At 35.8% G+C, this 14185-nt stretch overlaps 1 protein-coding gene across 1 annotated transcript in view; it reads left to right on the top strand.

Annotated features, from left to right (window-relative positions):
* Positions 1–14185, top strand: part of tll1 (tolloid-like 1) — an 86857-nt gene extending 72672 nt beyond the window's left edge. Inside the window, 4 exon segments of the mRNA NM_131010.1 lie at positions 5154–5281; positions 8175–8388; positions 10996–11246; positions 12949–14185. Of these exon segments, the coding sequence (NP_571085.1) occupies positions 5154–5281; positions 8175–8388; positions 10996–11246; positions 12949–13083 (728 nt within the window). The 3' untranslated portion in view covers positions 13084–14185.

The following is a 14185-nucleotide window of genomic DNA, read 5'->3' as shown; positions in this document are numbered from 1 at the left end:
CCAGCTTTGTTTAGGTGGGAGTGTCGAGTGGCTAAAGAGGGAAGAGTTTGCATGAAAAGGGGAGTTTCAGTATGTGCATTACAGCAGATTTTCATACCAGCAACACAATCACAGACGCAGGGGAGATAGACAGTAACTTGAAGAGCAGCATTTACAGCGGATCTGTGTGAAAGAGAAGGATTTTCAGTCCATAATATTGTCGTGATATTACTGTAAATTTAGTAACTAAATCATTTTGACTAAGGTTTTTCTTTTAAACTGAAAGAGTACCGCTGACGATATCAACTAACTTTTCCATTTGAATAAACATAAACAAGCAACATTGATTACATACTTACCAAATCTGTAGAGACAGGACAATTAACACAAACTCCAGTCGCATCTTTTCTTAAAAGAACACGAGTGGCCAATCCGGGTTTCACCATTTCCAGATTCTAGGAGCTTTCTGGTAAAAAAATGTTTCTTACAAACATTATTTTTTTCGCATGTTAGCAGACCACTGTAATCCACACATGTGGGTTCACTTGCAAGCTGTGCTCTCATCATGGAGAAATAGAAATAGAACCTTCATTGCAGCACATTTATAAACACAACACTGACGACCACAGGTCTCCAAACAATTCTTCTACTACTTGTTTGAATTACGGTTGGCAACACAACATGGCGTCTCTCTGAACACTGTAACAGGTTAAAGGAATCTTCTAAGCTATATCATGCATATTAATGAATTGCATCTCGTTCACAATAGAGCACACTGATTGGTTCGAACCAAGTCTTTCTCATGAATTAGTGCTGAAAACTTAATGACGTCACTTTGTACAGGCCGGTACAGATAACCAATCTCTACGCTGGAATTTACATAATTTACACTCTAAACAATGCAAAAGCAACCAATTGTCACTTGTTAGCTAAATATATGTGTCCTAATAACGTTTTAGCAACGTGGGATGTATGACTCAGCATCTCAAAAAATGTGTTTCGGTATTTTGTGACCTTTTAAATCTTGCTTAACAGGGTCTTTTAATATTCAAAATTTGGCACAGGTTTCCAGTGATGGTTGGATTTATAGGGTTAGGGTAAATGAGAAAAAAAAGATAGTAAAAAAGTAATAAAGTAAAAAAAAAGTAAAATACAACGTGAGAACAGTTATGATATAAAATGAAATAAAAAAAGCGTTCTAGGTCACTAATCAAATAAAGTCATTATTGTCATGTGAAATAATTTGCACAAAAGGTTGTTAAAAAATGTGTGGCTTCCATTTAAGCACAAGATTTTAAGATTTCTGAATCATGTTGAATACGAATATCAGCAGATTTTTTACAAACTTATAAAGTTCCTGCAATTTGTGTGGTTCTGTAATTGAAGCAGAAGTAAAAAAGCCAAGATTATTTATAAAGCACATTTCATGTATTGTGGTAATCCAAATTTTTTTACTTTGAAATACATTTTTAAAGTTAATGAAAGACAGCAAACAAAAAGGCTTTTCAAATGTTAAAAAAAGGCTTAAATTGAACTGCGTGTAGTAAGTAGCACAGAAACAGTGCTAAATCTAATAAAATCGTGTTCATCGTTTCAACTAGTGCTCTAGACTTCCAGACCCCTCTTTTTGTGGAGACAGAGTATGTGAGATTTTTCTCAGTCATTTACATTAGAAAACACTTAGTGAAGGTGGAGGTGCACAAACCCTCTAACGCACGCTCTGCAGGGTTTTGGTGAAACTGTTTGTCTGACCTGGTTCCTCAGGGTCACAGCAGGTAAACTGACAGCATGGATCTAGCTTTAATCATTTGTCCGTGTGCATACACACTTATTCCCACATTTACACACATAGGATTTTGCCAAAGGATGTTGAATATTCTCAAGTAAATAAGGATAGTTTAAAGAAGTCTAGTTTCTTGTAAGAGAGATCTTCTGTAGCTTAGTCTCAGGTAAAAGTACTAAAGGTTAAGCATTCTTTAATAGTCCTTCTGTGATTTGAACACCTCCCAACCAGGGCAGAGTTGAAAGTTTGTTTATCTACTGCTCAGTTGACCTAATCCATATGTGACATAACTTTGTTTTGACTTACAATGGACTCACAGTTGTTAACATAATACATTTATCTGTTGATGTACAGCTATTGAATAAATAAGGAGACATTTCTGAAGTTCTGATTTATTCTGTCAACTACTGATGACATCTCTTGTAAGTTTTATATAAAAATGTCATCAGAAATGCAATAGGTTCATATTAATCTGTAGGCAACAGAATACCAATGAACACACACACACACATCTCTCAACCACGTCTCAAGCTTCTGCAGACTTGTGTCTGTATGACTGACATGGAGTATTTGAAGCTGTTTCTACCTTCAAACAACAAAATATAAGATTCATAAAATGTCTACACCGCATACAATTTAGTATCGAATGACATTGCAACTCTCCATTATGAATGTAAAATGAATTCAAACAAACATTTACAAATGAAAAATGAGACTCCTATATGCTTAGTTGCAGTCTCTGAGCTAGTTAGTGTGAAACCACAACATACCAATATAAAAATGACTTGCATCCTTCAGACAAATTTTATGTACAGCTACTGTACATCCTTTATATGCAATTTTTATTTAAGTCCAGCTTCATATGGCATGAGTTTGTAGACCAGCAATTTTTTTTTTTTGCACACACCAGCAAGTTTTCAGTAAATTAAACTTTTGCTGCTTCTGATGCGGGTATTCTGTGTGAGGGAACTTGTGAGCCTATGAAATTACAAACCAAAACACAGAAACCTTTGCTATTCATTTAATTAAATGGGTGGGTAGAGGGACAAGTTCATAGTTTGCTCGGAGGATGCCAGTTACATCTAGCAGTTAACTAGCTAGTTACATTTAAATTGGCACAGAATTAAAACAGGTCAATTATGACAAATAAACACACTCTGATAGTTAATAAACAATAGCTACATATTTTTTCAACTTGTCTGATCTAGCAAACATAGCAGAACCCAAACTAAACACAAAAGTAAATATTTAATTCAATGTGACCTTTAAGTATTAATATTAATATTTAATAATAATATTTTATGCAAACACAAAAGTAATAAACTCAGTAATTCCAGAGAAACTGAGAATTAAGCACCCTGTGTTCTATGTTTTGATTAGGGTATTTTTATGATATATTTGGCATGTGAAAGTAAAGCCAGCTAAGGTTGCTGTTTCTAATATAATAAAAGAGCGATGGCACATCTGTCTTTTTCACTCTTTTGACTGGTTCAGTCAAACTCTTAAAAATGATTCATGTTTTGGAAAGACATTGAAATCCTAGAGTATAGCCACTTCTTAAGTCTGACATCAGATACCAACATTCACATTATACTGAAAATAACACTTCTAGACTATAAGCATTGGTAGTTGATTATTGACTGTGCTGTTGGAGAAAATGAGAATGCAAAACTCACAATTGTTGTAGTTTCCATTTACCACTATAGACATTTACCCAGACTTCCACTTCTGAAAAGCTTGCAGATGCGAAAAGGATCCGACATGCTTTGAATAATGGTGTACACTGTAAAATCAGATAAGTTGAATGAATTAAAACTGTTTGTGGAAACCGATTGCGGCAAACCATTTAAATTTTGAAACCATATGGTTTAAGTACTGTAATCTTATATTGTATATATACACACTCACTGGTCTGCACATCCATGATGCAAATCTCTCATTCCACCACATCCCAAAGGTGCTCTATTGAATTGAGATCTGGTGACTGTGGTGGCCATTTGAGTACAGTGAACTCATTGTCATCTTTAAGAAACCAGTCTGAGATGATTTGTGCTTTATGACATGGCGCGTTATCCTGCTGAAAGTAGCAATCAGAAGATGGGTACACTGTGGTCATAAAGGAATGAACATGGTTAGCAACAATATTCAGGTAGCCTGTGGCATTGACATAATGATTGGTAATAATGGGACTTAGCTGGACTAAGTGTGGCAAGAAAATATTCCCCACAGCATTACACCACCACCAGCCTGAACCGTTTATACAAGGCAGGATGGTTCCATGCTTTCATGTTGCTGATGCTAACTTCTGACCCAACCATCTAAATTTCGCAGCAGAAATCAAGATTCATCAGACCAGGCAATGTTTTTACAATTTTACATGGTCCAATTTTGGTGAGCCTGTGTGAATTTTAGCCTCAGTTTGCTTATCTTATCTGACAGGAGTGATACCCGGTGTGGTCTTCTGCTACTGTAGCCCATCTGCATCAAGGTTGGACGTGTTGTGCATTCGGAAATGCTCTTCTGCATACTTTGGTTGTAACGAGTAGTTTTTTGAGTTACTGTTGCATTTTTAAAGCTCAAACCAGTCTGGCCAATCTCCTCTGACATCAACAAGACATTCGCACCCACAGAACTGCCGCTCACTGGATATTTTCTCTTTTTCGGACCATTTTCTGTAAACCCTAGAGATGGTTGTGCATGAAAATCCCAGTAGATCAGCAGTTTCTGAAATACTCAGAACGCCTGTCTGGCACCAGCAACCTTGCCATGTTCAAAGTCACTTAAATAATCTTTTTTCCCCCATTCTGATGGTTTGTTTGAACTGCAGCACATGGTCTTGACCATGTCTACATGCCTAAATGTATTGAGTTGTGTTAATGAGCAGTTGGACAGGTGTACCTAATAAAGTGAGTGTATATCGAGTCATATACACAAATATTATTTGTGTTTATATCATTAAACATTGAAATTATAAGTTCAGTTATCAAACTGGTATGAGTTCAGTTATTAGAATTAATTGAGTCCAAACAACTATATACTGTAGCTACTCAAATGGTTTGGCATTGCTTCTAGCATTAGAGTTCATTTAACACAAAATAATTTAAATTAATTAATTCGTAACTCATTCGGTTTGATTTCTGCTTCATATAATCATTTTATGAGTCACCTTAACTCTTTTCATTTAGTCAAAGTAACTTTTTTAAAAATGATAAGTTAAACAAACTTATTTTATTTTGTGTTTTACAGTGAAGGAAAAGTAAGATAAAAAAATAGATAGGTACATGAAAACCTGTCTTCTGTACTTTGTACTATCTGTACTTTTACTCACACGCTGTTATTGTCCTTCATTACTAATAATCTTTACCCTGTTTTCTCCATATGTGTTCATCAGCTGAGTGTGAGCACAAAATCCACAGCACGACTGGAACCATCAGCAGTCCAAACTGGCCTGACAAATACCCCAGCAGAAAGGAGTGCACGTGGGACATCACCGCAACCCCTGGTCACCGGGTCAAAATTGTGAGTTTTTATATACACCTGCGCTGTACAATTGCATTTGGTAAAATAAACCTCTACATGAGACACGCTCAGAAAACAAGCACACAAACCTCTGGCGTCAGTGACCCGAGCAGACACATAAACATACATGTAATCCTATTGTGGTCCTCTCACGTTTAAAGACAAATAATCTCACATCACACACATTCCCACTCACATAAACAGGCGTGCACGTATAATCTCCTCTCAGACAAACACGTGGATGCACAAACACTCACACATGCATCATGACCTGTCCGCCTCTATATTACATGCACATTTAAATGCTTCCACAAACACACATAAGATAAAAGCACCACATGACATCTAATAAATGAAGGCTTGAGCAAGTGTCCCCTTGCTCATTCAGTGTTTCACCATTTTAGCATATTAGTATAAAAGCATGACCGTTAAGGCAGGTTTTTTTTAGAGTGACTTCAGTTTATCCCGCTGTTTCTGGACCTGACTTCTGAGTCATCTGATTACATGTGAAATGATTCTAAATGAGCCTTCTTCTCACAGAAAGCAAGGGAAGTCACTGAAGGAGACTTTTATTGTTTGTTTGAGTGAGTGAGGTGGAAGTGTTTTGGGGATTGCTTGTTTTAAGGTCCATTAGAGTGAATATATCATTCTGACATTAACGTTTGAAGTTTTCATGATAAATTTTTAGAGTAACTTTATCAGCACGGTCGCTCAGTGACAGCTGGCTTTTTACGTAATGCTGATGTTGTGAGCACAATGAGTTTAATACATGTAATTGAAGCTCATGCAGTGGTTCAGGGATTTGTGAACGATCCAACACAGCCTAGTTTAAAGTTTTCTTTGCTGCAAGCCAGTTCACTAACTCTGGCCGTCTTGGCAAGGCCCACAAAGTATTGATTTTCAATGTACCTTCCACAGTTGTTTCTAGAATCGAAACACCTATTTTTATTTTTAGCACATCCTCACCCTCCCATGTTTGTGAATTAAACAGCTTGACATTTTTAAACCAAAATCTTTTTACTTTTTTTTTTTTTTTTTTTTTACATTTTAGTGACATGCATATTTCATTGAATTGATATGATAATGATTGATAATGATTGATAATAATTAAATGATTGATAATAATTAAATACATGTAATAAAGTTTTTATAAAAAAAACTTTATTACATGTATTTAATTATTAAAATAAAGTAAAACAGTTGTATATACAGTAATATACAGTGTGAGTATTCAACACGTCATGTTTTTTTTTTCTGGGAAAAATATTCTAAAGGAGCTGCTGTCATGGAGTTGGGCAAGATTTTGGTAAAAACCCAAACAATACAAACATAAAATTATAACCTATCAAACAAATCTGAAAAGCGAGTTATGTGTAATTACAACGGAATGAAACAAGAACAAAGTTCTAAAGTAGTGAAATTTATTCGTCTATCAAATCTGATCTTTAAGTTGTATTTTTATAAGTCAGATGTTCTACAGTTTGATTTTCTTTCTCTGAAACCAGTTGAGAGTTTCCTTGGCTGAGTTTTGAATCCTTGTCTTGCTGAAATGTCCACCCTGGTTTTATCTTCATCATCCTGATAATGTAGATTGGCTGACTAATAATTTACAATGACGAAAGGCAGAGAGTTGCTGAATAACTACTGAGAGCTATCAGCTGCTGTCTGGGCTTTCACTGCCTTTCTGCATCTCCCTTTCTTTATGTGTTCAATACATTTTACCTGTGGAATTTCATTTTTCACACATAACTTAATTTGTAAACTACTTAATATTGTTTTCTTTACATATATCAGGGTGTCTGCGGGGTCTTAAAAGGTATTAAAAGTTAAAAAATCAATGTAGAGAAATTTAAGGCCCTTAAAAAGTATTAAAAAGTCTTAAATGCTATTTTGCAAGGTATTCAATTTTTATATAATTTTTGCTTATGCAATGTATGGTTGTATGCTAAAGTTTGGCTAAAATAAATCTGTGAATATTAGGATGAAATCCTGCTAGGTTTGACATTATGCTGCTTTGTTTACTGCAGAAACCAAGCCAACAGCATTATTTCTGCAGTTCTATAGGCGCCAACCTGCTGAATTAGCTAGATTTAATATATTTTTATTTAGTAAATGAATAGTGGTTTAGTTTTGGATTAGTTTCTTACATTAATATTTAGTAAATATACTGTAAACTAAAACCAGTGGCAAACCTAACATGGTTATAAGGTCTTAAAATGTTTGGAAAGAGTCTTAAAAAAAGGTCTTAAAAGATATTACATTTTATTCTCTGAGTATACACTGATATATGTTTTTTTTTTCTTGGCTGTAACTAGCATCTGGTGAAAGTCAACAGCTCCTTTAGAAATATGTTTTCTGAGAAAAATGGTGACGTGTTTAATACTTATTTCCCCCACTGTATTTGTATATTGATGCAAAGTTGAATTTTCAGCTCTCATTATTTCAGTCACTGGGATCATGTGATTCATACTAATATGGTGCTTGATTTTTTTATTTTATTGATCTTATTATTGAAAGCAATTGCACTGCTTAATATTTTGTGGAATCTCTGATAAATTGTTTGATGAATATAAAATTATTTATTTGAAATGTATATCTTTACTGTGACTTGATCACTTAAACGCATCTTTACTGAATACAATCTCCTCCTTAGCTCCCTTTTGAGATGTTGTGTATCAGTTGAACAGTTTTTCTGTGAGGTCCTTCTTACATGCGTGAGCAATTAGTAGAAAAACAGAATGCCATTATAAAACATGTGATTGTATTTTATGAATGAGTTTTCAGCTAAAGAGATTAAACAAGAGAAATATTTTCTTATTGTTTGTTTAGAATTTATGTGAGTGATCATTTCTCACCTGCTGATTATTTTTTCTCTGCCTTTTTCTCTTTCTAGTCTTTTAATGAATTTGAGATTGAGCAGCACCAGGAATGCGCATATGATCACCTGGAGGCCTTTGACGGCGATTCAGACAAGACTCCTATACTGAGTCGCCTGTGTGGCAATAAGATTCCCGAACCACTCATTTCCACTGGCAACAAGATGTATCTGCGTTTCATCTCCGATGCCTCAGTTCAACGGAAAGGCTTTCAGGCCACTCATTCCACCGGTAACCAACATGTTTTTCATTTACTTGAATTTCCGTTAAGGGTGACAAGGTGGCGCAGTAGGTAGTGCTGTCGCCTCACAGCAAAAAGGTTTGAGCCTCTTCTGGGTCAGTTGGCATTTCTGTGTGGAGTTTGCATGTTCTCCCCGTGTTCGCATGGGTTTCCTCCGGGTGCTCCGGTTTGCCCCACATATCCAAAGACATGCGGTACAGGTGAATTGGGTAAGCTAAATTGTCCATAGTGTATGTGTGTGAATGAGAATGTATGGGTGTTTCCCAGTGATGGGTTGCAGCTGGAAGGGTATCCGATGCATAAAAACATGCTGGATGAGTTGGTGGTTCATCCCGCTGTGGCAACCCCAGATTAATAAAGGGAATAAGCTGAAAAGTAAATGAATGAATGAATGAATTTCCATTATTCTTTACAAGCAATCCACTTAGATTAGATATGATTCAACTTCATACTAGTAAAGCTCAATTCATGCTTGCAGTTTAACAGAGCCATCTAGTGGACATTTTCTGCATCGCATGTTGATCACAGTCTAAAAGATTGCCTGAAGTGTCAGTCACTAAATCTTGCACAATTTTAAAGCTAAAACTCAGAACATTTTAGACGGTGCGTTTGCCTCAACCATAGTTTATTAAATTACAACTCTTTTATATAATAAACAGATTTTTTTCAATAATTAATAAAGACTTCAGGCATATAGTTTTAGTTAATAGCAATATTTTCATTTCATTCATATATTTCTAAAAACATATGAACCTGATACATTTTGTCACTGAAAACCATGTCTTCTGGTGTGACACTACAGGTATATGCTAGATTTAAATTGTGTAGCTTCATAAAAAAACTTTCAATTATTGAAGGACCCCATTCAGAATCATTTGACCGAAGCCCCGTGTGAAGCCCATTATGTGCAGCTGTAAAATTTTTGTCTCAGATTTTTCCATATAGTTAACATTTCTTTTCATTGTTCAAAAGATTTGCACTCATTAAATAATTGCTTTGTACAGTTTTTATTTTACATTCTTCGGGTGATACAAAACACAAACGTTTTGGCATAATGCCCTTCTCAGTGTGTGACACAGTCCTTTGACTCCACCCTTTTTGTACCACAATCAATCACACTGCATGATTAAACGGCCACTCGATGATTAAAAACAATCTCATTTTAGTTCAATATACCATAAATAACCACACAAAAAATATTTACCTTCAACTTCAAAAACATTTTTTCACAGGAAAAAAGCATACCAATTATCATCATTCACTTATTCGTGTCTACATCGATACAATGAAAATCCGACAGTCCAAAACATTAGAAAATATATTTTCATCTCATTCTTTGTATCATTACATCTTCAAAATCCATCATTCATAACATTATAGCTAAACAACAAACCGTTAAAGAAACACAGAAAGCTATAATTCTTCATTTATTCCTCTTGGTGGAAGTGATTTTAATTTCTGAATCCAGAACGCTTCTTTTTTTAATAATCTTTTATTCAGAAAACTTGCTCTATGTGACTCATACTTCTTTGATTTCTATACATTCTAGATGTTTAACGTCATGTCCGAAATCTATAAAATGTCTTGCTACTGCCGAAGTTATATCTTGTCATCGAATACTTGATTTATATTCACTAATTCGCAACTTCAACTGACGTGATGACTTCCCTATATACAGTTGAAGTCAGTACTTTTAGCCCCCCTGTTTATTTGTTTCTCCAATTTCTGTTTAAGGAAGAGCAGATTTTTACAACACATTTCTGAACATAATAGCTTTAATAATTCATTTCTAATAACTGGTTTATTTTATCTTTGCCATGACAGTAAATAATATTTTACTAGATATTTTTCAAGGCTCAACTAGGTTAATTAGGTTATTTACCATGGTTTATTCTGTGAACAGTAAGCTACAAAAAATAGCTTAAAGGGGCTAATAATTTTATCCTTAAAATGGTGTATAAAAAAATAAAAACTGCTTTTATTCTAACCGAAATAAAACAAATAAGAATTTCTTATAAAGAAAAAATATTATCAGACATACTGTGAAAATTGAAATTCCCTTGCTCTGTTAAACATTATTTGGGAAATATAAAAAGAATAGAATAAAAAATTAAAAGTGCGGCTAATAATTCTGACTTCAACTGTATATCTTTTGGCACAGATATTTTAACATGTAGATCACATTACGAGAAGAGCAGGTAATACGTGCTTTTTATTGCTATATTTTTACCTTAGCGTTATCAAATTCTGACATGCGGTACAATTTCTGCACAGAAAACATCCTTGTATGATAAAAATGTTTAACAAGTTATTCAAGTATTACTCATAATTTCATATAAAATAAATAGCACTATATGAAGTTAAGTGTGCAAAAATTAAGATAAATCTCTCACACTCTGTTTGTATATTATTAAAACTTGTTTTTCCTAATTTTTGCTGTCACACCATTGGACATTTGTACAGTACCGTTCAGTAAAAAGAATTGTGACCCCTTTTATTTTCTCAAATATCAGACTTCAAACCAAATAAATACACAACATAAAACAATTATTTCAAACACCACTATTTGTCAATTACTCATATATGTCTGTTTGTAGAATGTGGCGGAAGGCTGAAAGCAGAAGCACGACAGAAGAACCTGTATTCTCATGCTCAGTTTGGAGATAATAACTACCCCGGACACACCGACTGCGAGTGGCTCATAGTGGCAGAGTCGGGTTATGGCATCGAACTCACCTTCACCACCTTTGAGGTAGAAGAAGAGGCAGACTGTGGGTACGACTACATCGAACTTTACGATGGCTACGACACTGGAGCGCACAAAATCGGACGCTTCTGTGGATCTGGGGTATGAACATTATGTGAATGTGTGTTAGTGTGTTTCAGTGTTAGTGTGTTTAAGTGTATACTCAGACAATATAATCAATCAAATCTGATTGTATTTATCACTTTATTTAGAACTATATAAAATATTATTCAAATATAAAACTTTCCAAAAAAATGAATGCTTACAGGTCCAACATATAGATAAAAAAGCTAAGTAAAATGCAAACATTGTAAAAAAAAAAGTACTTTGAAGATTGTAAATTCTCCTGATGCTGTTATTTATGATTTTGTCTGCATCTCCATAATAGTGTGATATTTAAAGTAAATATTATTACCATAAACAATGTATTTTGTGACACCACAAAATAATTGATAGAGCAAAAAATGAAGTGATTGAGTTAATTGTCCATACGGTATACAGTTACAGGCCACTTTATTAGGTACACCTTACTAGTACCTTCTTGGACCCTCTTTTACCTTCAGAACTGCCTTAATCATTTGTGGCATAGATTCAACAAGGTACAGGAAATATTCCTCAGAGATTTTGGTCTATATTGACATGGTAGCATCATGCAGTTCCTAGAGATTTGTCAGCTGCACATCCATGATGCGAATTTCCCGTTTCATCACGTCCCAAAGGTGCTCTATTGGATTGAGAGCTCGTGACTGTGGAGGCCATTTGGATGCAGTGAACTCATTGTCATGTTCAAGAAACCAATCTGAGATGATTCACGCTTTATAACATGGTGTGTTATCCTTCTGAAAGTAGCCATCAGAAGATGGGTACACTGTGGTCATAAAGGGATGGACATGGTCAGCAACAATTGTCAGTTAGGCTGTGGCATTGACACGATGGTTAATTGGTACTAATGTGCCCAAAGTGTGCCAAGAAAATATAGATGGATCCATGCTTTCATGTTGTTGATGGCAAATTCTGACCCAACCATCCGAATGTCACAGCAGAAATTGAGACTCATCAGACCAGCCAACGTTTTTCTAATCTTCTATTGTTCAATTTTGGTGAGCCTCTGTGAATTGTAGCCTCAGTTTGATGTTCTGGAGTGGCACCCGGTGTGGTCTTCTGCTCTTATAACCTATCCGCCACAAGGGTGGACGTGTTGTGCGTTCAGAGATGCTCTTTTGCATATCTCGGTTGTAACGAGTGGTTATTTGAGTTACTGTTGCTTTTTTTCAGCATTTTTCTCTGACCTCTGGCATCAACAAGGCATTTGTTCCCACAGAACTGCCGCTCACTAGATATTTCCTTTTTTTTTCAGACCATTCTCTGTAAACCGTAGAGATGGTTGTGTGTGTAACAAAAAAACCAGTAGATCAGTTTAAAGTAATTTAACTCACTTTTCTTCTCCTTTCTGGTGCTCAGTTTGAACTGCAGCAGATTTTCTTGACCATGTCTACATGCCTAAATGCATTGAGTTGCTGCCATGTGATTGGCTTATTCGAAATTGGTGTTAAAGAGCAGTTGGACAGGTGTACCTAATAAAGTGCCCAGTGAGTGTAAGTCATCATATTGAACAGCCCTAAATTGTCCTCGTCTTAGAAACATATAGATATTCATAAGCAAGAATTGAATGCTTTTTTGACCACTGAACTAGAATTAACAAGATTATCTCTCATCATGTGTGTTTGTGGTGAATTTAGGATGTTCATATGTCATATAGCTTCTTGTATTTCTCCCACTGACGACTCTCTCTCCCTTTGTTTAGCCTCGTGAGGAGCTTTACTCTGCTGGCGATGCTGTGTTGATCCATTTTCACTCTGACGACACCATCAGTAAGAAAGGCTTTCACATCCGCTACACTAGCACAAAGTTTCAGGAGGCGCTACACACACGCAAGTAACATTTGAGAGACTGAAGACAGGGATAAAATGAGGAGAAAAAGACTCCAGCAAACTATTGCAATTGATTCATTTCAATCAAAGACCCTGCCGTTATGTGTTTCCTGCATTGGATTTGCCTCTATGTTCAGCCACTATGGAAGTGCTGTCATATTGACCCTAAACACCAATCAGCTGCTCTTATGTGTGGGATTGCTCCGCCCACTGGAGTGGTGTCTTGCGCTCTCTGACTGGAGCAGTGCAGTGAAAACACACACACACAATCACACACAAAACTTTCTTGTTGGCTCTCCATTCTTCAGACATAGAGTTGCTCACTGAAACTAAGAGACACTGATAATAAGACATTTAAGTAACTGCTATTGAACGTGTGTGTGTGTATGTGTGTGTGTTGCTCCGGACAGCATGGACAGTTTGGCTGCTGACGCCACACCACACTGTACCTCAGCTAAAAATGTGTGTGTGTATTTGGATGTGTGTGTTTGAGAGAAAAACAGAAAGAGAGAGAGAGAGAGGCCTTCAAATACCAGCCTGAACTCATTCAAATGTTTTTTTTTTATTGTGGTTGTACAATTCTTCTGTTATTGTTCTGTTAGCTTTACGGCAAAACCCATTTTCTCTCCATCAAAAGTGCAAAAGTAAATATGTAGCCCTATTTAACAATAAGCTTCCTTACATGTATGTAGCCCATTGTTTATGTCAGCGGAGACAGACATCATTTGTCAGTGAATCTAACAATTAAGCTGGAGGGTCTCATTCACTAAGTATCTGCATGCATCAACCGGTGAGGGAAATTTCCAACCCATTCTGAAAATGTACCTTTATATACATTTCTGGAGAGCGCCAAATACGTCCCAGGAGCTACGTTTTTGTCAGTTTTTGTTTTTGCGAATCCTCCAGAGGCTGCTGTGTATGCTTTTTGAGATCTTAAATTTCTCTCACAATTGCCATTCACACCTGCTGTTCTCTTGTAAATCCACCAGAGCCCGCTGTTGACTGACTTTCTGGCTGACCAATCAACTTGACCCACCCTCCTCCTTTCCTAAACCTAACCAATAGTATTTTAAAAAGCACAGATTGACCTGCCCACCCACTTCCCTAAAC

The sequence above is a fragment of the Danio rerio genome, chromosome 1, assembly GCF_052040795.2.
Source record: "Danio rerio strain M-AB ecotype USA chromosome 1, GRCz13ab, whole genome shotgun sequence".
Classification (NCBI taxonomy): domain Eukaryota; kingdom Metazoa; phylum Chordata; class Actinopteri; order Cypriniformes; family Danionidae; genus Danio; species Danio rerio.
This window is presented reverse-complemented; position numbering and strand designations above follow the sequence as displayed.